This window comes from Manis javanica, chromosome 3 (assembly GCF_040802235.1).
Source record: "Manis javanica isolate MJ-LG chromosome 3, MJ_LKY, whole genome shotgun sequence".
Taxonomy (NCBI): Eukaryota; Metazoa; Chordata; class Mammalia; order Pholidota; family Manidae; genus Manis; species Manis javanica.
Window position 1 is genome coordinate 39,260,147 of NC_133158.1, and position 24,298 is coordinate 39,284,444.

Consider the following 24,298-nt stretch of genomic DNA (forward strand, 5'->3'; position numbering starts at 1 on the left):
AGGCCCCCTAGAGGTGGCATAGAGTGACTCCAGTTCTGGGGTGTCCATGTGCTGCCAGGGTGGCCATGCAATAGTTGTGTCTTTGCAGAATGGAAATGCCCGCCCAGTTCAAAGATCTTTAGGGACTTCAGAGGGCGTTGAGCCAGCCAGGCCCTGACCCCCGGGCCCCTGCTGCTGCTCTGGGGTGTGCTGCCCCTTGTGGGAGTGGCAGCCAGCAGCTGGGGAGAGTGAGGCCTACCTGCCCGCCCCACAGCAGCACCCAGGAACATGCATCCCAAGCTCCTGCTCGGCCAGGAGCCACGTCCTATGCAGGGACCTCTCACATGACCCGCCCCCAGTGAAGCCCTGAGGCTCCGGCATTCACAGGATGAAACAGAGGCTAGAGGGCACCCTGAAGGCCACTTGAGGGTCTCATGGGGAGTCCTCCAGATGGCCACCAGGTGGCCCTGGGCCAAGCTGGGATTGGAGCCTGGGCTGACCTAGGCCACGGCCCGGGGAGGGTCCGGCTCACAGGGGCTTCCTTGGGGAGGCCTCACCCAGCTCCTCCTCTGCTGTCACCCACTGGGTCCTGGCCCTGCTCCCACCCCATTCTGCTGTGTGTTTGCACAAGGACCATGGCCTGTCCCACCCCGCCGCGACTGCTGGTTAATAAGCAACCTGGCTGCTGAGGGGGGCTGCCCAGGCACATAAAGATTTCCCAGGTGCTGGAGAGCAGCAGCCCCTCGCACCCCGTCTGTGAGAGGAGCATCTCATCAACGCCCAGACCATGTCCCAGCTGGTGGAATGTGTCCCCAACTTTTCAGAGGGGAGAAACCAGGAGGTGAGTGCCTGGGGGCCGGTGGGGGCAGCACCTGGGGCTGGGGCCTGGGAGAAGGCACCTGCTGGCCATGGGGGTCCGTCTTCTCAGGAGGATCACCTCCCGTCAGCCCACAGGGACATGCCCCATGAGCCTGGGGACCAGGGGTGAGGGAGGGGATGGAGGGTGCAGTCAGGCAACGTTCCTGGCCAAGGTCTGGGCCATGGGGCTGAGGTTCCTACCATAGCCCTTATCTCCCGCGTCCTCCCCAACCTTGTCGAGCAGTGCTGTTTCCCTGCTATCCCCTGTGAGAAAGCAGGTGCAGGGGTAGGGGCAGGCACTGAGGGCCACAGAGCGGTTCGGGCCCTGAGCCCTGCTCCCAGCCACGGGGTATCCTGCCTCAGAAGATTCTGGGCCCTTCATGCCCTTCCCCTGTGCAGACCATACCCCTGGAGGCTGCTTGAGGGGGCTGGGCCCTGCCCCTCTGTGACCTTGGCCTGCAGGTCCCCTTCCTGGGGCACCTGCTCCTGGCCTCAGCTTCTGGGAGGTGCTGCTGGCTGCCGCTTCCTTGGTGGCCACGGCGGCCGAAGGGTCCCTGGAGCCACGCTGTTTGGGGAACTCCCAAATGCTCAGCACCAGTTGCTCGGGCCATGTTTGGGTGGGGGGGTGGGGCAGGAGAGGGACGGCCACCTCCAAAGCTCCGGTTCCAAGAAGGGGCACCAAGGCACAGGGCTGGGCTCTTGTCCCCAGGTGATTGACGCCATCTCCCAGGCTGTGACACAGACCCCAGGCTGCGTGCTGCTGGATGTGGACACAGGCCCTTCCACCAACCGTACTGTGTACACCTTTGTGGGGCGGCCCCAGGATGTGGTGGAGGGGGCCCTCAATGCCGCCCGGGCCGCCTCCCGGCTCATTGACATGCGCAGGCACAAAGGTGGGTGGGGGCGCTGGGCTGGCTGCCCCTGACCACAGGCCTCATGCAGCACTGGGCACGGGGCCCGAGGGACCCGCAGCAACTCCTGGGAGGACCCCGTATTTCCAGAGGAACCCACTGTGCAGGGGCTCCCAGAGCGACTGGCAGAGACTCACTCTGGGAGCCCAGGGGTGGGTGGGGCAAGGTCTGCAGGCCTGTCAATGGCCAGAAAACCAAACATTCCCTGGGGCAGAAGGGGTCAAAGGTTGGTGGCCACACAGGGAGCTGGTCAACAGGGCAGGTCTCTGGCTTCTCAGTTGGGGAGGCCAGGCCCTCGTGGAGGGAATTCATGAGGGATCCCCAGTGGTGAGGAGACAGGACACTGACCCTAAAGGAGAGGAAGGAGTTGGGGGGTGGGGCTCACCCTCTGGACGCCGGGGACCCTGCGGCTCAGTCTAGCCCACTGCTGTCCACTTGGGCGACGAGCAGGGCGCTCTATCACAGCACGGATCCACGGACCCATGGACCTATGGACCTGGCAGCCACCTGGGGGTGGGGGCAGAGGTCATCTCTGCAGCCTGCGGGGTGGGGGCATTTACCGCCAGGACGCTGGGCCCTGTGCACAGCATGGACAGCCGGGTGTGGGGGGGCAGGCTGGGCTGGAGAGGCCGCCCTGGGCCACGCCCACGCCTCAGGGTCCGCAGCCTCGCCCTGTCCCTGTAGGGGAGCATCCTCGGATGGGCGCCCTGGACGTCTGCCCCTTCATCCCGGTGAGGGGGGTCACCATGGACGAGTGTGTGCTCTGCGCCCAGGCCTTTGGCCAGCAGCTGGCAGAGGAGCTGGGCGTGCCAGGTGAGCACCCCAAGCCTGAGCCCCAATCCCTCCTCACTGCACTCCAGGCCCGTGGGCAGTGGAGCCCTGCTCTGGACTCCCTGAAAGCCCGATTGTTCCGAAGCAAATGGATGCAGGGAAATGCCCACTTCTTCTGTGATGAGATAAATGCAGACAGAAGCCACCCCGTGCGGCGTGCCTGGCCTCTGGGGGGTGGGGGGCTCTCCCGCATTGCCTGGTGGCAGAGACCTCTTAGCTGCTTCCTGAAGTAACGTGGCAAATGAGTAAGAGCCCGAACAAGTCCTTGTCTCCTGACAAAATAGTTTCACTTTAGGGATTTAACCAAATAGAGAAAAGGACCCAGAAAAAAGTGCATGGCCAGCACAGGTGAGCCTACAGAATGCATGCCCTGGGACGCCTTTAGGGGGACAGGGGGATGGGGACAGGACACCGGAGCGCAGGGCCCCAAACAGCCCATGCCCATACAGGCCAGGTTGGAGGATAAACACACAGGTGTCCCAGTGGCCATGTAGATGTTGGGGGTTTGTGCTGAGGTTTGTTTTCTTTCATGTGTTCCTTAATTTGTGGTCATATTTATTGTACAATGAAAATACATTTTATAAAGAAGCATGAGATCATCCATCCACACCCACCTCTAACTCTTTGCAATCTTGGTGATGGCTTTTCTGGGGCACGTGTGGGGCGAGCAGCAGGGGTGGGGCTTGCCTTGTCGCTGGGTGGGTGGAGGAGGAGCCCTGGCCCATGCCTGCCCAGCAGCGGCCACCCACACCCCTCCTCTAAGCCACAGAGGAAGGCGCCCTCCCATGAGGTGCGAGCTGAGGGAGGTGTGGCCCCAGGCTGGGCGAGTGCAGTGGCCTGCCTGCTCCTCCTTGGGAACGGGGCAGTGGGCCACCCTCCAGCCGAGGCCTGACCACCAGGCTCGGCTTGCAGTGTACCTCTACGGCGAGGCGGCGCAGACAGCCAGTCGCCGGACCCTGCCGGCCATCCGGGCTGGGGAGTATGAAGCCCTCCCTGAGAAGGTGCTCTGTTCCCCCTGTGGGTGGGGTGGGCCTGGGGTGGACCTGCAGGGGTGGGTGTCCCCTCCTCCTCTTGCCCCAACCCAGCAGGTGTCCCTCTGGGGGTGTCTCCCCACAGCTCAAGCAGACCGAGTGGGCACCTGACTTTGGCCCCAGCAACTTCGTCCCCAGCTGGGGCGCCACTGTCACAGGGGCCCGGAAGTTCCTCATCGCATTCAACATCAACCTGCTCAGCACCAAAGAGCAGGCACACCGCATTGCCCTCAACCTGCGGGAGCAGGGCCGCGGGGAGGGCCAGGTGAGGGCGCCAGACTCCCTGCTGCCCCATGGAACCTGCTGGCCCAGCCCAGCCTCAGTGTCCACACGGCATGGGGCCGGGCAGTGTGGGCTTCACATCTCTGGGGGAGAACCTGCTTCAAAGGACATTTTCCATGGAAGCAGGTAGGTCTATGCCTATTGTGAAAACACTGTGGCATTTCCGTACTGATAGGAAGGCAGCTGCCTGTGAACTCTAGGGCCTCTGAATTCCTGGGGACCTCCAGGCAGCCCCAGATCACCTCACATGCCCCCACATGCCTCCAGGGGCCCCCGGATCACCTCACGTGCCCCCACATGCCTCCAGGGGCCCCCAGGTACTGTTCCACGCCCCGCAGAGACTGGGTCCTTTCAGGTGGCCGAGGCCCGGGAGCCCAGTTTCGCTAGGTTGTGAGCACAGAGTAAAAGCGTGGCAAACCAAACCCCTCGGCTTCTGCTGAAATCAGAGACCAGAGGTCCTCCTTGGGGCCAAGCCATGAGTGAGGGGCCCAGCATGGCCTCTAGGGTGGGGTGGGTGGGAGGGGGTGAGCACAAGTCTGCAGCAGTAGGGTGGACCCTGGCTGCCTCCAGGACAGGCACATGGGTGGAGTGCTGCCCAGCAGGCAGGACCTGGTCTGAACAAGATGCTAATGGGAGTGGCATCTGGTGTCTGACCTTTTGGGGCCTCAGTTTCTGGCTGGTGGGCAAGACCCTCCTGGTTGGCTCAGACGAGGGAGCCGGGAGGGTGAGGAGGTGGGCCACAGGCGTTCAGACATCGGGGAGAAGGGAGACTCCAGGCCAGCTGGGGACACAGCTGCAAGTGGCTTCAGAGCCAGCCTCTAGGAAGGGCTTTTCCTTTGCAGCCAGGACGCCTGAAAAAGGTCCAGGGCATTGGCTGGTACCTGGATGAGAAGAGCCTGGCTCAGGTGTCCACGAACCTCCTGGACTTTGAGGTCACAGGGCTGCACACTGTCTATGAGGAGACCTGCAGAGAAGCCCAGGTGAGTGGGCAGCCGCCCCCTGCTGGCTGAGAGATCCTCCAGGTGGGCGGGCAGGTGTTCCCACCACCATGCAGCAGTGCCCAGCCCAATGCCCTGATGCTGATGTCGCCTGCCCTCTGCAGGAGCTGAGCCTCCCAGTGGTGGGCTCCCAGCTGGTGGGCCTGGTGCCTCTGAAGGCTCTGCTGGACGTGGCCTCGTTCTACTGCGAGAAGGAGAACCTCTTCGTCCTGGAGGAGGAGCAGCGCATGCGGCTGGTGGGCTGGGCTGCCGCGGGAAGGGCTGGCCGGGGTGGGAAGAGGAGCCGGAGGAGCAGGACGGAGCCAGAGGTGGCCCCGCGGGCCTGGGCCGTGTTCGGGCCTGGCCTCCCCCTCCAGCTTTGTTTTGTTGCCTGCACTGAGAAGTGAGATCATACTGTTTTTATTTGGGAACGCCACAGAGCGCCCTGTGACTAAAGTCAGACGTTAATGCAAAAGTTCTGCAGAGAGGGTGGTGCCCCACTTTCCTCCCTTTCCCCCTGGTGTCGGTCCTGAGGCACCTGTGGGTGGCTGTGTAAATCCATCGCACTCCATCCTGTGCCGAGAACATTTCCTTTGTGGACGTGACCTCTGGCCCTGGAGCTCCTCAGGCCATAGGGCCTGCCTGGGGCCACAGTTGCCATGGAGGCGGTTGGTGTCTGAGGCGCTTGGTTGCAGCTCATTTCTTCCCAGTGAGCATAGTGGCCTTCCCTGCCAGGGTGCTGTGCCGGTCGGTGTATGCCTCTGTGTTAACTGATTTAGCAGGTGTGGCTGGACTGACTTTTGACTGATTTTTGGGTATGTGGGGGGTGAGGGTGAAGTCTCCTTCTGGTTATACAGAAGTCAGTCTGTTTTTTAGGTATTTGGCTGATCACCTTTGTAACTTAGTGTACTTACTCTATTATTTGATTTGTCAGTTTTAAATTGTGTCCAAGTTTTCAAATATGGCAATTTGTATTAATTTTTATCAGTACACTGACTGCCTGCTATGAAAATGAGAAAATAAATCCACTTAGCATCTACTGCTATCTTTTCTTACTTCTCTATTTCCTGATTTTTTATAGTGTTTTTAGGCGGGGTGGTTAAATCTTTTGGTGATTAATCTTTTTTTCAAATTTTTTATTGTAGTAAAATATACATAACATAAATTTTGCCATCTCAGCAGTTTTTCAATGTACAGCTCAGTGGTATTAAACATATCTGTATGTGCAGCCACCACCATCATCCAGGGTGTGTGTTTCTTTTCTGCAAAAAAATCTGTTTTTGCAAAAAAAATGTCATTAGGATTTTGATAGGACTTTGCACTGATTCTGTACATGGCTTTAGGCACTACTGACATCTTAACAATAGTGAGTCTTTTGATCTGTAAATGGGCTGTGTTTCCATTTATTTACGTCTTCTTTAATTTCAGCAATGTTTTGTCGTGTCATTGTACAAGTCTTTCACCTCCAGGGCTAAGCTAACTAACTCCTCATTTTATTCTTCTTGATGCTATTATGAATGGAGCTGTTTTTGTAATTTCTTTTCAGGTTGTCAGAGTCAGTGTTCAGAAATGCAACTGTGTGTTCACTTTGTACCCTGCTGCCTAGCTGAATCTGTGTATCAGCTCTAGGGGGGTGGCGCTTCTCGGTTTAAGCAGCTCACTTGGTCCTGTATGTAGCTCTTTCTCTTTCAGTTTGGACAATGTCTGTCGACTCTTCGTGAAGCACAGGAAAATAAGAGTGCTAGGGTGAGTGGTCATCCGCTCTGGATTTAAATCGTTGTGCTGTTATTTCTACATTGTTGAATTTATAACATTCACCTTCTGTAACCATATCCCTGTGTATTGACTATATTGAATATCCCAGATGTTTAGTCTCAGCTCTGTAGGTAGGTCAGGCCGGCGTGAATCTCCGTGCTGCCACACCAGCCCCCTTACGTCACTCTTCTCTGGAGCAGTGCCCCTGTGGTTTGCAGATTCTTGTGTAGTTTTAGGAATATTTTCTTCAGTTGTATTTTTGATCCAGTTATTGGGTTCCTTCATTTTAGGGACACCAAATATATTGCAGTAGCATTTCCTGTCTTCTACATATTCTATCTTTTCTTTGCTTTCTTTCCATTTCCTTTCCTTATATTTGCAGTGATTTCCTCAAATGCAGCTTTTAAGTCACTGACAGTGTATGGCCAGCTCTGTTCTCTTCCTAGTGTTACAAAAATTTGTGGGACTTTTCATTTTGGTATGATTTTCTACTCACAGAAAAAGTGCAGGAATAGTCCAAGGAGCACTCACAGTTGCTTATGTCTTGTCCCATTTGCTGTATCTTTCTTTCTCTGTATTCACACATAATCACATTATTATTTTTTTCTGGACCACTTGAGAGCAGGTTGAAGATATTGTGCCCCTTTGCCCCTAATTTACTCAGGGTGTATTTCTTAAGAACAAGGACATTCTCTTACACAACCATAGTATAAGTATCAAAATCAGGAAATTCCACAGTAATACCTTCCTAGTTTCTAAGCTACAGTCCATAAGCAAACTGCATCAGTGTCCCAGTAATCCTCATTAAAGCTCTCTCTGCCCCAGCTGGGATGCATTCAGGAGCAGTGCGTGTGGCTGTCCGTATCCCAGGGCCTCTCACGTAACATTTGCTCAGTCCGCCTTGCCCTTCACTGACCGTGACAGAGAGGCTGGGTACCGTCTGGCGTCTCACGCTGGGTGCGGGTCTCCACTGCTCCTGACTCGATGTGGTTGTGCCTTCGGGCAGGAGCAGCACAGAGCCGAGTCCTCCTGGGGGCATGGCAGCAGGGGACCCCCAGGGCCACCTATCTTAGCGTGCTGTCTTGGGTCCTTTGGACAAGGCAGTGTCCCCCACCCAGGACTGTCCACTGAAATGTTCCTGTATTTCCTTTTGTGATGACCACTCTGTGGGAAGGTACTTTAAGAATATGTAAATACCCTCTTGCTCTAGAAATTATAGGCATGTCTGCAGCCAGTGACAGTTTTCTAACTTCATCCTTTTTCTGTAAGAAAAAGCTTTCACTTCTCCCAAGTTTATGTATTCCTATGTGTTCAATGCTCTACTCTATTCTATTTTATTTTTTTACTAGCATGCCTTATTTATTTATTTATTTTTATTAAGGTATTATTGATATACACTCTTATGAAGGTTTCACATGAAAAAACAATGTGGTTCCTACATTTACCCATATTTTCAAGTCCCCACCCATACCCCAATGCAGTCACTGTCCATCAGTGTAGTAAGATGTCACAGATCCACTATGTGCCTTCTCTGTGCTGCACTGTTCTCCGCGTGATCCCCCACACCATGTGTACTAAACATAATACTCCTCAGTCCCCTTCTCCCTCCCTCCCCACCCCCTCTCTCCACCCCTGCCCTCTGGTAACCACTAGTTCCTTCTTGGAGTCTCCGAGTCTGCTGCTGTTTTGTTACTTCAGTTTTGCTTCGTTGTTATACTCCACAAATGAGGGAAATCATTTGGTACTTGTCTTTCTCCACCTGGCTTATTTCACTGAGCATAATACCCTCTAACTCCATCCACGTTGTTGCAAATGGTAGGATTTGTTTCTTTCCTATGGCTGAATAATATTCCATTGTGTATATGTACCACATCTTCTTTATCCATTCATCTACTGATGGACACTTAGGTTGCTTCCATATCTTGGCTATTGTAAATAGTGCTGTGATAAACATAGTTATGCATATGTCTTTACCAATATTAATTCTTCCTATCCATGAGCATGGAATATGTTTCCATTTATTGGTGTCTTCTTTAATTTCTCTCAGGAGTTTCTTACAGTTTTCACAGTATAGGTCTTTCACTTCCTTGGTTAGGTTTATTCCTAGGTATTTTATTCTTTTTGATGCAATTGTGAATGGAATTGTTTTTCTGATTTCTCTTTCTGCTAGTTCATCATTTGTGTATAGGAATGCAACAGATTTCTGTGTATTAATTTTGTATCCTGCAACTTTGCTGAATTCAGCTATTAGATCTAGTAATTTTGGAGCGGATTTTATGTACACTTTCATGTCATCTGCAAACAGTGACAATTTGACTTCTTCCTTACCAGTCTGGATGCCCTTTATTTCTTTGTGTTGTCTAATAGCTGTGGTGAGGACCTCCAGAACTATGTTGAATAAAAGTGGAGAGAGTGGGCATCCTTTCTTGTTCCCGATTTTTCTCCCTATTAGTTACCTGAAATATCTTTTTCCATTCCCTCACTTTTAGTCTGTGTATGTCTTTGGGTTTAAAGTGAGTCTCTTGTAGGCAGCATATAGATGGGTCTTGTTTTTTTTATTAATTCAGTGACTCTATGTCTTTTGGTTGGTGCATTCAGACCATTTACATTTTGGGTGATTATCAATAGGTATGTACTTATTGCCATTTCAGGCTTTAGATTCGTGGTTACCAAAGGTTCAGGGTTAACTTCCTAACTATCTAAGAGTCTAACTTAACTCACTTAGTACGCTATTACAAACACAATCTAAAGGTTCTTCTTTTCTCCTCCTTTTTCTTTCTCCTCCATTCTTTATATATTAGGTATCATATTCTGTACACTTTCTCTACCCCTTGATTGACTTTGTGGGTAGTTTATTTAATTTTGCATTTGCTTAGTAATTAACTGTTCTACTGTCTGGTGCAGCCCTCTTTTCTGTAGCTTCTTCAGGATTTGTTGTATTAATTATATTTTTGTATTATATGCGGTTTTAGGAGGCAGCTTCTGTCTCACCCCTTGCACTGCCATCTTTATGCTCTACTCTTTTTTAAAAACATATCATTTAATATTCTGTATCTGAAAGTTCTGACATCTGCGGTCTTTGAAGTTCTGATTTTGCAAGCTGTGTCTGCTGACTCCCATGGTGACTTGCTTCTTTATGTGTGTTGTGATTTTTGATTATGAGAGCATGTTCTTTGTGACTTTATCTGTGGTCATTCTTGGATACCTGGGTTTAAAGCTTGTGTCACCTCTGTCAGGTGCCTGGGGACCCTACCACACAGGGCCACCTTCCACTTAGTCTTCTGCTTGGAGCTTTGGAACTACACAGGTAGAGAATCCTGTGTGAACCATGGACCGCATCCCCATGAGGGTGGTGTGGTCAGAATTCCCAGAAAGATTTTTCCTGCTTCACCAAAGGGAAGGCGGAAGTTTGGGAGTATTCCAATAATATCCTTCAATGGGGGTTTTTTCCTGATTCACCCTTGGAGATGTTGGCTTTCAGGGCTCTCCAGTCTGACACCTCTCTTGAGGGCTCGACACCCCCCCTGCTCCTAAGGGGCTGCAGAGGTGCGCCGACGTCCTGGGAGGCCCAGCTTCAGGGCGGGCAGGCCTTTCTGGTTCACCTCCCTGGTCAGTTCTGGCCTTGAATGATTTGCCTTACTTTCTGCCAGCTTGGCCAGGCACTTAGATACAGTAAAAGATTCTGTCTGTCTTTCTGAGGTTTTCTGAACCAGGTGGGCTTTGCCCGCTTGCCAACCCTGCAGGCCGGTGCTCAGGATGCCCTCTCCACCCGTTTCCACCGCCTTGGGAGGCTCATGACGGCCCTGATGGTTCCTCTCCAGCCACACCTCTTACTTCGATGTTTTGTAGAAAGAAGTGTCAGTCTGTGTGGCTCCGAATGGGCCGGGACTGTGTCTCTAGCATAGAATACCAGCGTTTTGAATGTTTTCCAGCAGAAAAAATTCTGACTTCAAATAGGGATTGTTCCAACTTTATTTTGAATTTAGGGAAAATCCACTTTTCCTTACATAACTGTTCTATTCAGGGAATCAGGTAGCTCCTGATTGTAGGCACGGAGTCCCGGCACCCAAGGAATTGAAATCTCATCCAAATAGGCCATTCGGTTTCAGCAACAGGCTCATGCACGGTGTCTTCGTGGAAGACATGGGAGGACCCTGTGGTCTGCAGAGGGGCTGTGAGGGCCGCTCCTCTCTGGGCCTCAGCTTCCCTGTGGGGAGGCACTGGAGGGTGGCTCTGTGGAGTCGTTGACCAGGGTGCCTGCTCCTGACTGGGCTTTCCTGGGTGGGGCTCAGCTTGGCCCAGAAGCCAGTGGTCGGCCGGCAGGGCTCCGGAGGGGGGCGTGAGGCTCGCTGTGCCGGGCTCCCCATACAGAGGCGGACAGGGCAGGGGTGAGCCTGCTTGCGAGCCTGCCTCCTGCTGGGCTTGCCTCACCAGCCCCCTTTTCCAGGTGGTGAGCCGGCTGGGCCTGGACTCCCTATCCCCCTTCAACCCCAAGGAGCGGGTCATCGAGTGAGCAGCACCCCCGGCCCGCGGAGACCTCAGTCCTTCCAAAGCCATCCTCCTGGTCACTTACTCATCAGCAAACGCCAGGGTGCCTGTGCCCGGTGTGGGACTGGGGTCTGGCTGGGGGGTGCAGTGAGGCCCCAAGGCTCTGCCAGACCCTATGGGGCCTCCTGGGTGGTGACGGCCGCTCTGCCAGTGGACCTGTCCCCTTTCCTTAGCTGGTGAAGTCAGGGCTTAGGGAGGGGTGGACCTGGATTCTGGGGCCACCTCAGAACCAGCCCCACCCTCACAGCCGGGACCTGGACCCGCCCCCCACCTAGGGACCAGGCCCCTCCCCAGGACCCCGCCCCCCACCTAGGACGAGGCCCCTCCCCAGGACCCCGCCCCCCCGATGAGGCCCCTCCCCAGGACCCCCACTTCTCCCCCCGCACAACACCCAAGACCAGCCCCCTCCCGGCAAGCCCAAAGTCCACCGGGCCTCCCCAGCCTTCCCCTCCGCAGGTACCTAGTCCCCGGCGGGCCGGAGCAGAGCCTGGTGGACAAGCCCCTGCGCACCTTCATCCGCGAGGTGGGCGCCCGCTCCGCAGCCCCGGGGGGCGGCTCGGTGGCGGCGGCCTGCGCAGCCCTGGTAAGTGTGCACGGAGCGGGGTCGAGGACGCAGACGGGCCAGCGGGTCGGGCGGGCACGGTGATCGAGGTGGGTCCCCCTGCAGCTCACACCCGTCTGTGCCCAGGGCGCGGCGCTGGCCTGCATGGTGGGCCTGATGACCTACGGGCGGCGGCAGTTCGAGGCCCTGGACGCGGCCGTGCGGCGCCTGGTGCCACCCCTGCACGCGGCCTCGGCGGCGCTGAGCGCGCTGGTGGACGCGGACGCGCGGGCCTTCGAGGGCTACCTGGTGAGCGCGGGCCGGGGGCGCGGGGACGAGGGACAGGGGTCGGCGGGGAGGGCCCGGGGCCTGGGGAGGGGCAGCCGCCGGGGTGCCGGGGCAGGCGCGAGGCCGCCGTGGAGAGGGAGTGGCCACTGGAAGGCTGAGTCCGGGAGGAGTCTATTGGGGGCTTGGCAGGGGTGGGGAGGGAGGGGAGCTCCCTGGGCTTAGCCCGGCCCCAGCTGCCCTCTGAGCCCCACGGGGGCAGGGAAGGCAAGGCCCCAAAGAAGAGCCCCCACCCACAAGGAAGGGCGAGAGAAAGCTTACAAAGAGAAGCTGGTGCCGAACGGTCCCCGGGAGAGGCACGAGGTGTGTCGGCCACATCCTGGCAGAGGGCCGCGGGCAGGGCCGGGCCGGCTCCAGCAGTGACGGCAGCAGGTGGGCCGGAGCCGGACCTCGCTCCAGAGGGGGGCGCTGCAGGCAGGCCGCACGGAGAGGCCTCGCTCAGAGCCCATGTGTGCAGCGCCGGGCCCGGGGTGACCGCCCCTCGGAGGCTGCTGGCCGTGCAGTACCTTTGTGCTGGGGACACGGTCTGGGTCTTGAATGCTTAGACTCTGGGGGCTGAGTTGTCGCTGTGTCAGTGCCGTGGGAGGGGAGTGCCCAGAGGCTCCCTGGCCCCGAGGGGCTGCCCTCCTCTCGAATCCCTTAGTACCCAGTGCGGGTCACCTCTTTGCTGAAGGCCCAGCGCCACAGGCTTTAAGCCGTGGAGCCTGACAGAGCTCTGCTCTCAAAGCTGTCTGTGCTTGGTGGCAGTGCCAGCCTGGCATGGGGACACAGGCGAGCCATGCTTGGAGGCACCCCTTGCCCCTTGGAGGCTCTCTGCGTGGCCCACCACGTGGCTCCTCTGTGTGACTCCCCCACGTGGCCCTGGGACACGCTGCTGCTCAGCCTGTGCATTTCCGTTGTGCTCTGATAGGATGCAATGAAGCTGCCCAAGAACACGGCCGAGGAAAGGGACAGGTGAGCCCAGGGACCAGGCGTGCAGGCTCCTTGAAGGGACCTCGGTGCTGTTCGCTCCGCACTGGGAAGTGTCGTGATCATGAGTGCGGCCCCTGCCCCCCGCCGGCCGGCCCGCGTGGGGTCTGGGCAGTCCTCACTGCCTTGGGCTCTGACCTTCGAGTCCTTGGTTCCAGGCGCATGGCTGCCCTGCAGGAGGGGCTGAGGCGGGCTGTGGCCGTGCCCATGCAGCTGGCAGAGACGGTGGCCTCCCTGTGGCCAGTGCTGCAAGAGCTGGCCCTATGTGGGAACCCCGCCTGCCGGTCGGACCTGCAGGTATGCAGAGGAGCCGGCCTCCTGTGGTGGGAGCGCAGCAGGAGGGGTGGTATTCTGGACAAGTTTGCAAGCTGGGCCTGGACATGAGCACGTTGTGGGGCCGTTTCCGTCCCCCCTCGGCCACTGGGACCACTTTCTATTCTGTTTGAAGTTGGGGAATTAAGGATCTTGCTCAGGGCTGCCCAGCAGAGAGGCAGGGCTCCAGGGTATGTCCAGAGTGACCCCCGCCGCCCCACAGACCCTCCTGGAGACCCCTCCCTGCCACTCCGTGCCCTCCCTCCTCACCACTGCCTTGTCCAGGACACGTGGGGCAGTGCACAGGCACACACACATGGCCTGTCCACAGCCTGTGAGCGGAGGCTCGGGCACCAGGAACATCAGGGCAGGCCCTGCGATTTCTGCAGCCCGTCCTGGCCCACGGCCTTTGGGGTCTTCACAAGGACTGTTTGCAGTGCCCTTTCCTTCCCTGGGTGGGTGATGCATGCGTGCTGTTGAGAACACTCTGGAAGCTGCCTGGGCACAAAGGCTGAAGTTCTGCTGTTCCAAGCTCCTCCTGGGCCCTGGCCCATGCTCAGGCCTGTCCCTGACCAACAGGCTGGGCCCTTGTTAGGATCCCGGCTCCAGCCAGGGCCGTGCACGAGGCAGTGTTCAGTGGGTGGTGTCGGGGGCACCAAAGCCAGTGAGATGTGGACCAGGGACTCTAGCTCTGCTGAAGGTGGGTTCTGGATGCTCATTGGCGGTGGGGTGTGGGAAAACCCCAGGGAGGGCCAGGCTCCCGCCCAGGACAGAGCTGCCACTCCAGTCAGTGGTGTGGACGCTCACCCTGCCCAAGGGACTGGCTTCCACCCTTGCTTGGTGCCCAGTCAACTTCCTGCCCCAGAGGTGGGGAGTGGCTGGGACCTGTCTCTGTGCCTGCATGGCCAGGCTAGGTGCACCAGCCGCGGCCCGCCTGACACTGGGCATTAGGAGGCTGTGCCCTGCTCAGACAACAGGTTCTCTCTTCAAGCGGGAAGAATTGGACTGGGGCTGTGCTCTCTGCTCATGGCTGGCTGGGCCAGGCCCCTTACTGTGGGCCGAGGCCGGGGCCTCAAGCAGTGGGGACCTGGGGCCTCCATTTGCCATCTTTGCCAAGGGGGCATGAGGGCCCTGGGCCGTGGCCTCTGCCTGGGCATGGCGGGTGGGCCCCATGGCTGGCACGGTCCACACCGTCATGCTGGCCGGCCCCGCCCCTGTGGCTATTGCAGGTGGCAGCCAAAGCCCTGGAGATGGGCGTGTTTGGTGCGTATTTCAACGTGCTCGTCAACCTGACTGACATTGCGGACGATGAGTTTAAGGAGCAGGTGAGCAGGAGACTCCGGGCCCACTGAGGGATCTGGGGAGTGGGACCCTGACCAGCCGTCCTCGAGGGAAGTGTCGGCCTGATGGGACGCTGCCTGTGGGGCCGAGGCCTGGCTGGCTGTCCGCAGACTGGGGTCCAGCCCTTGTCTTCTTGGGGTTTCTGTGGAGCTGGGCGGCCCGGGAGCGCACCGGCCCCCACCCTCCTGTGGGCCTCTGGCCGGGCGGGGGGCTGGACCCAGGTGGATTCAGAGGGTGGCCTGACGGAGCTGTGTGTGGCCCAGCCACCCCGAGTTGGCCTTGGGGGAGCGCTTAGGGCTGGAGTCCCCGGGGGCAGGGCCACAGGGCCTCGAAGAGCAGCGGCCACCCACCAGCTCTTCCAGCTCCAGTGGTAGCGATGATCGTGTTGTGGTCCCACCTGCTGGCTCCAGCCAGGCTGAGCTTGGCTGCCGAGGGAAGTCAGTGCCCACGTGGAGCCCACACGGGCATCAAGTTAAATGGGCCACTGAGCACCCCTGGGCCACAGGGCCACAGCCATGCCCTTGGCAGACTAAAGCCAGAAGACTGGGGTGGGGGGGACATGCCCGTCCCCACAGCTTGGAGCAGACATGGGCTCCCCCTGTGCCTACTGAGACCCTTGAGAGGCTTGGAGCCCCACGTCGGGGCCCAGGAGCACCCAGAGTGGCAGGCCTGGGAGGTGGCAGAGAGGGCACAGGAGGCGGCAAGGGATGGGCCTGTGGGCATGCGGCAGGCGCAGGTGGTGACCCAGCCCTGTGTCCATCAGACCCGCCAGCGCATCTCCAGTCTCCTCCAGGAAGCCAAGGTGCAGGTGGTGCTGGTGCTGGACCGCCTGGGGGCCCGGCAGGAGTGAGGGCCGCGCAGGCCCCTGTGCCCTCCATGGCCCCTTCCCGTAGGGGCCCGCTCAGCCCAGCAGTGGAGGGCGGTCTCCAGACACGGTCCCCGTGGAGCCCTGGGGGCGGGCTGTCGGCTGTGTCACCCCTGTCACTGTGACCCCTAGTAAAGCATGATACACCGGTGCCTCTGGTGTGTGAGGGCTGGGGCTGGGCCCGGCACAGCGGGCGGGTCGGGGGACCCCGAGATGAGCGAGCATGGGGAGACAGAGTCGGAGGAAGCAGGGCACAGCGCGAAGTGTCACGCAGGCTCCAGGGTCCCACAGACATGTGTGACTGCCAGTGGGGCCTGGGCTGGCTAGGGCCACTCAGAGCGCCGGGGCCCCACGGGGCTCATCCCTGGCTGCGTGGCTTGGTGGGGGTGGCTGCCCCGTGGCCCAGGCAGGCGAGGACTAGGAGGGACCCGTGTGCAGGAGTGCCTGGGGGTGATGGCGATCTGCCTGGGTCCCCATGTCCCGGTGGGGTCCTGGGAGGGGCGGGCACTGGTTTCTCACTTGAGTGGGAGCTCAGGGGCCATGGTGAGTGAGGGGGTCCCAGGAGGGCGGCTGCCCCAGCCTCCAGCACAGGGCCCCTCTGCCTCCTGCCTGTCTACCTGCAGGGCCTAAGTGGCTCAGGGCAGGGAGGGGGTGTGGCAGGGAGCCCCAGGGCTTCTCCAGGGCCCCGGGCTGGGGGCAATGGCACCAGCCCCAGCCCCATCAGCAGCCCAGGTTTGAGCGCCACCTGCTTAGCACGACAGAGCTGAAGAGGGCAGCACTGTGGGGCCGTGGACTGGACTCCATGGGGTGGCAGAGGGCGTGGGGTTGCAGCGGACCCGCCCTGCTGGGGGGATGTCCGGAGAGGCCCCAGGTGGGGGTCTGTGCTCCCCAGAGGCTGGGAGCTGCATGTGAGTATGGTCTGCTTTGCGGGAGGAGGGCCTCGCCGCTGGCTGCAGGCTGAGATTCTCCTGATTTAATCATTTTAAGTGAGCAGTGTGTTGAGTAGCTCAAAATCCAAAAGGACACAGGGACTCCCTGGAGAAGCCTGTCTGCCTGGCCCCACCCCTCCACACCTCCTGCAGGAGCCCTCGTGTTCTGTGTGTCGGGCTCATTTAGTGTTTATTTGCACAAACGCAAGTGCATGGGAATTTATATTCCTAATTCTCCCTTCATGGCGTAGCAGATTATATGCTGAATTTGTTTCTACTTAACAAGATGGCCAGAAAATCTTTCATATCCTCAGTGTTTAGAAAGACTCCAACATGAAATGTGCTTTATTCTCTTCCCATTTCCTGTGTTTTTTCTTAACCGTTTCCTTGTGAAACAAGATGCTGGAGAAAGGGGCCCCAAACATGGCCAATAGCTCAGCGATTTGTGACAGTGTGTCCTGGGTGGCCATCTCCCCACCATGGCATCCTCCTTACCTGGCCCTCGGCCTCTCACCCTGCTCCGTGGCGCCTGTGCCCTGCTTTCCTGTAGACCCGTCTGGCACAGGCACGCTCCGGGACATGTTGGTTCAGTTTACCCTGCTTGCTGAACTTTCAATCGGTGGGATCTGTGTGCCACCTGCCCCCGAGGCAGCTGCTGCTCAGTGTGGTATGTGTGAGTCCCACCTACTGGGTGCTGGACAGTCACGCTCCTCAGAGAAAAGCCTTTTGCTTACCACGTGCCTGTGTGCACGGGGCTTTTGTCTGTCTCTGGCATGCGATGTCCTGCACAAGGCTCGCATGGCAGGTGGAGCCACTGAGTGGTGGGGTGTCACCTTCCTGAGGGCTGCATTGCTACATGGCCCCATGGCCCCCACGGCAGAGTGCATCCAGGCCCCTTTCCCCTCACTGCAGTGAAGTGTGTCCCTGCTCATGGACACCGGGCCCAGCCACACTGCGCCGTGGCCAAGGGAATGTGGGCAGGAGGGATGGCACAGTGCCTACCCTGGGCCAGAGGAGGCTCTCATTTGCACTCACCCCTTGGGTGGCTTCTGACCTCCACCTGAGAACAGCTTTCCCTGAACCGCTGCTGCCATAGGCTGGAGACCCAGAAAGAACCCAGGGCATGAGCGTCCCCACTGCGCACAGCCCCGGTGTGGGTGGGGCCTGAGCAAGTCCCTGAGGGTGAGGTGCCCCTGGCCACTGATCCTCGAGTGCAGTAAATGCTCATGGTCCTGCCCGTGGCTTTCCAGCTGGTGGTTACTGAGCTGCAGGACTGATGCCCTTCCCAACAGAACGTGCTGTAAAACATCAGGGCTTTTGCCCCAGAAGGTGGCAGAGGGCATCAGTGTGGTTTCACTGTCTTTGTTAGTCTGAAATCGCTCGCCCATGTTTCTCTTCTGTGTTCTGCTTGGATGCATGACCTGTTTCCCTGTTGGGAACTTGGCTGTCAGGTCCTAAACACCCACCAGTGTCCTGCACCTTCCTGGGGACGTCTCCCTGGGGACAAGGGGCCTGCTGTGGCAATCTTCTGCCCCCAGGATGTTACCATTAGAAATAACTTAAAAAGTCACCATGCCCAAAATTCCTTCCTTCCAATTCACATGTTATAAAAAAGTGTACTTATTAGATAGTAACGCAGGATATTAAAGGAAAATAACTTAGGAAGTACATTCTTCTTAAGTAGGACAGAGAACCCACATACCTTATAGGAAAAATTTACTACTTGAAAATTTAAGAACTTGTTTCTGGTGAAAAACATCGTATCCTAAGGTAAATGACAAGAATCCTATCGGAAGGAAAAAAAATACAGCTTTTGTAACAGGCAGAGAGTTACTATTGACCAACATAACAAGCTCCTATAAATCAAACTGAACAGGGCAGGGCACCAGGAAGAAGTTGGCGTGCGTGTGCACCCATATGGTTTTTTTTTTTTTTTTTGTGTGTGTGTGTGAGCACGTATGTGTGGATGTGTGCAAATGCAAGGGAAGGTCCCCAGCATGGCTACCTCCTAGGAGGGCTGGTTTGGGAGGCACAGGGGCCGCTCTGACTTCAGCTGTGCCTTTCCCTGAGGTCTGGCTCCATGCAGCCCACACGTGTAAGCACCGCATGGAGTGCCGCTGGGGCTCCCCTGCCCTCACAGCGAGGTTGGTGCGGATCCGCCTTGGAGCTGGGACATTGGGAAAGGAAGAATCTACACCCTTTGCTGCTTGCCCTTGCTGGGGGGTTCGCCCTGATCAGGGGGGTCCCTGCCACAGGGTGCGTGCCATGCTCTGGCTCTCCATGGCCCCTGCCTCAGCCCCCTGCCTGCTGCCCTGCACCTGGGCTTCCAGAACCAGAGGCTGAGGCTTGGGAGGCACCAGGGCAGAGGTCGGCTGAACAAACATAGTTGGCACAGGTTCCTGGTGTTTGCTTGCCAGCTCCCCAGGAGTCTGGCTGGTGTCTCCACCTCCTTCCCCTTGTCTCGGTGCCTTTGGGGCCCCCTGCAAGTGCAGGCCACCTTGAGCCACATCTGTGTCCTCCCTGTGATGGGCGGGCCCAGCACTGGGCCCCCGCCCATCATTGCTCATGGCCTTAAGGACGGGCTGGCATCACTGCTGATGATGCCCTTCCCGAGGGCCGGGGAGACCTGTGGACACTTCCCTGCAGGCAGGTTAGCACTGGTCCTGGCATGCTAGCCAGTGGACTTTGCTGGACAGGGAGTGGGTGGTGGCTTCCTCTGGGTCAGGAGCACAGCTCGCTTGCCAAGCCAGCTGTGGGCAGAGTCCAGGCAACGTGGGGGTGCTGGTGGGGGTGAAGTCCTGCCCAGCCCCGAGCCTCTGGGTACTGAGGGTGTCCCTGGTGGCCTCCTCGTCCACTTTTCCCCACTGAGACTGCAGAGGACACGGCCTCCCCAAGACACAGGGGACCTGAACCAGGAGGGACCCTGACCTGGGGAGGCTCTGCTTTGCAGATTGGGGTGGGGGGAACCCTGAGCTTGGGGGGCTCACCTGGGGGGACCCTGACCTGGGGGAAACTCTGACACAGAGGAACCCTGACCTGGGGGAGGCTCTGCCTGGTGGTGGGGGTGTGTGTGGGTGGGGGTGTCCCTCCCAGGCCAAGGCCGTCTGGTCCCAGGTGTCCCCTGGCCTCGGGCGAACGGTTGGTGCAGCCAGATGCAGCTCTGAAGGTGCTTCGCGTGTCCTCTAGCGGCTGATTGGTGATCAACGAGTCCGTCCTGCTAAAAAACTGTGCTCATGGGCTATTAACTCTTAGTTTCTGAGAACTGCCTGCTGAAGCTCTTCATCCATTTCATTGGAACCGCTTTTCTTGCAGATCTGTGGGTTCCTTACAGCACAGACATGACTCCCGGCTGCCGTGTTCTTTGATAAGCTCCCCCATCTGTTTTCTATTTTGTTTATATCAATATTTTGGTTAGAGTCACTCAAATTTATATGTATGCTTATCACACCTGCAGGGAAGAGGGAGAGGACCCTAATTAAAAGTTTTGCTTTCTTTTTGTCACTAGTAATGCCACTGGGGCCTTCCCCTCACTGTCCCCACCCAGCAGGAACACCCCCCTGGGCTCCTACCCAATGGTGCAAGTCCCTGGTGGCAGAACCTGGCCTCTAGCTCCCCAGCACTGTGAGCATAGGGCCCTCCCCACCACGCGGAGGTGGGGCGAGGTGCCGGGGGGTCCTTACGTGGGGGAGCACAGAGGGGCTGCCCTGGCACCCTACCTCCCCTGCCAGTCATGGGCGGGCAGTGGGGCTGGACCTGGGAGTGTGGGATGCGTGGCAACTGTACACTGGTTGGTCCCTAACCTGGCCCTTGAAGAAGGCTTTTCCCAGTGTCCCAGCTCCGCCCCCAAGATGCACAGAGTGGTGTGGGTCAGGAGGTTCCAGCCTGGCCCCAGGACATCTGGGACATTACCAAGGGACACTGAAGGGGGACAGGACGGTACTGGGGGGCTGCTGTGGGGACACAGGTGAGGGGACACTAGTGAGGGGTGCTGGTAAGAGGACCGGTGAGGACCCTGATGAGGGGACATTGGTGAGGAGATGTTGGCGAGGGGGCACTGGTGAGGGGACCCTGGCTTGTGTACTTCCCTGGCCCAGGAGTCACAGGGCCCTGGGACCCCCACCCACAGGCCCTGCTCCCTGGCTAAGCCTCATGTGGGGGGCGCCACGCATTGCCCAGTGGTTCTGTGGCCACTGCTGTGTGCCTGGTATCCCAGTTTCCTCTGAGAGGCTGCCGGGCCAGGCCACCGGGCCGATCTTTGCCAAGTCTCCTTAACTCAGTCTGCAGCTCTCAGGGGACAAGACACAGATCCAAGTGGGCCTGGTGGTGGGGGGTGGGGAGATGAGCAGGCAGAGCAGGGGTCCTGCCAGCCAGGGCCGTGGGGGGGGGCCCGCAGGCACCCTGTGTGCTGGGGCTCAGACAGCAGCTGCAAGGGGCTGGTGCCTTGCCTCCTGGGAAGGCTGGGCCCCCAGTGGACACTCTGTGGACAGTGGTATGGTGAGCACTGGGGTCTCGGAGCTGGCTGGAACCCTCAAAGGACCCCAGCCACCCAATGACCAGTGTCCTTGTAAAAAGGGCACATGTGGACACAGATGTGCATAGAGAGGGCACCGTGGGAAGGAGGAGGTGCTAGAGGTTGGAGGACCTCACCCTGGAACCTTCGGTGGGAGGCACCTCAGTCTTGGACTTCTGGCCTCCAGACCGAGAGTTGGTTGCTATTGTCAGAGCCGATCAGTGTGTGCACTTCCCTAGGGCAGCCCTGGCCGACTGGGCTGGCGAGCAGAGCATCTGTGGCATCCGTGGTTCAGTGTGGCCCTTCCCAGAGGGAGTGCCTGGAGGGCTCAGGAGGCTCAACAAGACGTCACCGAGGTGCCACAGAGAAGCAGCAGCTCTCTGTCCACCTCCCCTTCTCCCGATGTGAACCCACAAACACCTTAAAGCTCTGTGGCCCTGGGCTGGGCACAGACGGGACTTCACTGACCAAGCATGGTTTTCAGCCCAAAGCCGACTAGACAGGCAGATTCCATGGCTGAGGCTGTTGGTCTGTGCATTTGGGGCACTGCGGGCGGCCGGTGCCTAGAGGCAGCACCTGCCTCAAGGAGAGGAGGCCAGGTCAGGCACCACCTGGGTGGTGGGCACTCTGGGGTGTGATGAACCCTAGTGGGCATGTGAATGGTCTGCGGCTCCTTGGCTGCCTGGAGAAGCCCCCGGTTGGGCACAGTGGAAGCCAGCAAGCAGGAGGCGGTTCAAAGCCTTTATTGGACTGAGGTGTGTGCACACAGGGAAGTGTAGGGCCCGCTGCCACAGCTCAGTCTGGCGAGGGGCAGGTGACCCCCAGAGAGGAGGGCTGGCAGGGCTGGCAGAGAGCCTTTGGAGGGCTCTGGAGGGGTGATGAGTCAAGGGATGATGCTGGGCTGAGTGGGGCTGAGGGACAGGGAGAGGGGCCTGCAGCTGAGGTCTGGACTGCTGGCCGCTGGAGGGCATCCTGGGAAGCCTCGGGTCCAGGAAGGGCAGGGCATGTGTGGATCAGAGGGGACAGTGGACTCAGTGGTGCTCAGGGCCGAGGGACCCCGTGGGGAGCTGGGGGTGGGCAGGGATCCTCCACTCCTGACTTCACTCCCACACTGGCAGAGATGGAGCCCACAGTGCACCGGGCCTCTAGGTGGGGTCTGAGCAGCACCGCGGATTGGAGGACAGTGACTCCAGGGCCTGGGGCACAGGGTGAGGCCGGGACGTGGCCGGGTGGGGGTGGGGGCGCGGGGCTCAGCGCGGGGGTAGCGGGCGCGCTAGCAGATCCAGCGGATGAACCTGTCAAAGAAGCCGGGCTGAGCCAGGTTGTCGTAGTCCTTTTCGCGGAAGATGGCGGCCGCGTCGCCCAGGCTGATTTTGGAGAGCACATCCGCGTCCACGTCGCTGCCCACGGCCACGACAGTGGGCACCACGTTCTGCTTGCGCATGGAGTGCACCGCCTCTTCCAGGCTGTCGTTGCCCGTGACGCCGTCCGTGAGGAACACGAAGGCCAGCTCGGCGTGGCGGCGCGCCCCGGCCCTCGCCCCGCGCACCACGTGGTTGATGGCGTGCACGATGCCCGCGCCCACGTGCGAGAAGGAGTTGAGGTAGCTCGCGCCCGCCAGGGCCTCGTGGATGGCAGTCAGGTTGGAGGTCAGTGGGAAGGCCACCTGCTGTTCGCCCGGACCCCCGAACTGCAGCAGGGCCACGCGCGCGTTGAGCGGGTCGTCATCCCTGCGCGCCAGCGTCAGTCGGTGCGACACCTCCTCCACGAAGCGCCGTGCCTTATGGAAGTTCTGCTCGCCCAGCCGCTCGGAGCCGTCCAGCAGGAAGACGATGTCCACTGGCCGCTGCGTGCACTGGGCCACATACAGCTCTGGGGGCAAAACGCGGTGGTGGGGGGCCTGCCCAGCAAGCTCCTGCCACCAGGCCCGCCCTGGACTCCCGTGGCTCCAGCCCACCCTGGCCATACCCTTGCCCTGACCACACCCTGCACCCTGAGTCCGTCTGTGTGTGCATTCAGCCCCGTGGAGCCATATGGATGCTGGGGCTGGGGGCTGCTCCCACAGTCAGCTGGGCTTGGGAGTCCCTGTCACCCATCCCACCCCGTCGCCTTGACAGTCACCAACTCTCCTGATTGTGCCCCACCAATAAATGTGATGGCTCAAGGGCCTGTTTCCACCCTCCAAGCACCGTCTCTGCCTAGCCACTGCCTCCAGGCCCTGCTGGGCAAGAAGGGGTTAGTAAAGCCCTTTCACTTGGCACAAGACTTGGATACCCCCAAAAGGGCCACAGTCAGTGGGTGTGGGAGGGATGAGCAGGGAGGCTGTCATCACGTTTGCAATTGTGCAAAAAGACCTCGAGACACAAGGACCCCCACTGGCCATGACCCTCACTCCCCCCATTCCAGAGTTGTCCAGTGCTGGCTTGGGCCACATGGCTTCCGGCCTTGGAAGCATCAGAGAGGAGCCCATGCCCCCTCTGGACAAGGCCCTGGTGGGCAGTGGGCACAGGTGTGGCCAGACTTTTGTGGCAGCCCAGAGACTCCCTGCTGCCCGAGATCCTTACCCCCTCTGGGTGGCCACCAGCCCTGGACATGCTGGACAGCATGGGGGCAAGGCTGCAGCCGAGACTAAGGCTGGGCCTTGGGGGACATGGACACCATGGCACAGACTGAAAACCTGTTCACCATGCATGTGTCACGGCTGGGACACGGTGCACCAGCCACGGACACAGCCCCCGTCCATGGCCTGGCGGGAGACCTCAGCTCTAACTGCTGCTGGAGCTGGGCGAGGAGAGGGCAGGTCTCCCTGCTTGTGTCCAGCCCCTTGGCCCCATGAGCGCCCCTCCCAGATGTGGGCCACCAAGGGCTCTGGTCACAGGCCAGGTTTGTTGACCCCTGTGGTGCAAAGCACAGGGGTCCTATCGTGAACGAGGTCTACATCTGTAGCACCCACGGCCGAGGGCCTCCACCCAGGAGCCAGCTTTGGGGGCCCTGCAGGCGCCCCAGCAGCCACCTGTGAAGGTCTGGGCCCCAGCCAGCAGCAAGCTGCCCAGTGCATCACTGGACCACAGCAGAGAACTTGCTTTGTTTTTTAGCGTTTATAGACTCTGAAGATGTGCCCACAGCCTGGGAAGGACACTCCCTGTGGTGTCTTCATGGGTACAGGGCTGCCGGCAGGCGGAGCCGGCACTTCTGGCAGACAGGACTGTTTTATGAGGAGCTTATTAATGGCAAAGCTTATTTTAGTGGCTGTGCACCTGGGGAGCAGCTTCCACTTTGAACCCACATGGCTGGACCTTGCTGAAAATGTCTAG

At 58.7% G+C, this 24,298-nt stretch overlaps 2 protein-coding genes across 6 annotated transcripts in view; one reads left to right on the forward strand and one right to left on the reverse strand.

Moving 5' to 3' along the window:
• Window positions 1–379: 379 nt before the first annotated feature.
• Window positions 380–20,811, forward strand: FTCD (formimidoyltransferase cyclodeaminase). 5 transcript variants are annotated; one of them, XM_037023661.2, is made up of 14 exons: window positions 384–820; window positions 1,547–1,730; window positions 2,433–2,561; window positions 3,492–3,580; window positions 3,696–3,875; window positions 4,735–4,872; window positions 4,995–5,126; window positions 11,072–11,133; window positions 11,629–11,755; window positions 11,861–12,022; window positions 12,969–13,012; window positions 13,186–13,324; window positions 14,569–14,664; window positions 18,545–19,429. In XM_037023661.2, exons 1-14 carry the CDS (start codon window positions 767–769, stop codon window positions 18,815–18,817), a joined length of 1,809 nt encoding a protein of 602 aa, XP_036879556.1. In that variant the 5' UTR covers window positions 384–766; the 3' UTR covers window positions 18,818–19,429. The 5 variants fall into 5 exon arrangements, with proteins under 5 accessions (XP_073087296.1, XP_036879556.1, XP_073087298.1 ...); XM_073231196.1 differs by lacking the exon at window positions 18,545–19,429 and adding an exon at window positions 19,787–20,811 and having other exon boundaries at window positions 389–820; XM_037023664.2 differs by lacking the exon at window positions 18,545–19,429 and adding an exon at window positions 15,444–18,538 and having other exon boundaries at window positions 391–820.
• Window positions 20,812–21,711: 900 nt separating this feature from the next.
• Window positions 21,712–24,298, reverse strand: part of COL6A2 (collagen type VI alpha 2 chain) — a 29,266-nt gene continuing 26,679 nt past the window's right edge. Inside the window, exon 28 of the mRNA XM_017680217.3 lies at window positions 21,712–22,856. Coding sequence (XP_017535706.3) covers window positions 22,258–22,856 — 599 coding nt within the window. The 3' untranslated portion in view covers window positions 21,712–22,257. The remainder of the gene's footprint in view (window positions 22,857–24,298) is intronic.

What these genes read in the sequence shown, in the direction of transcription:
- FTCD (XM_037023661.2), top strand. Translation starts at nt 767, where the DNA reads ATGTCCCAGCTGGTGGAATGTGTCCCCAACTTTTCAGAGGGGAGAAAC. An exon ending in CGGCGGCCTGCGCAGCCCTG is followed by an intron (nt 11,756 to 11,860) that starts GTAAGTGTGCAC and finishes GTCTGTGCCCAG; the next exon opens with GGCGCGGCGCTGGCCTGCAT. An exon ending in CCTGCCGGTCGGACCTGCAG is followed by an intron (nt 13,325 to 14,568) that starts GTATGCAGAGGA and finishes TGGCTATTGCAG; the next exon opens with GTGGCAGCCAAAGCCCTGGA.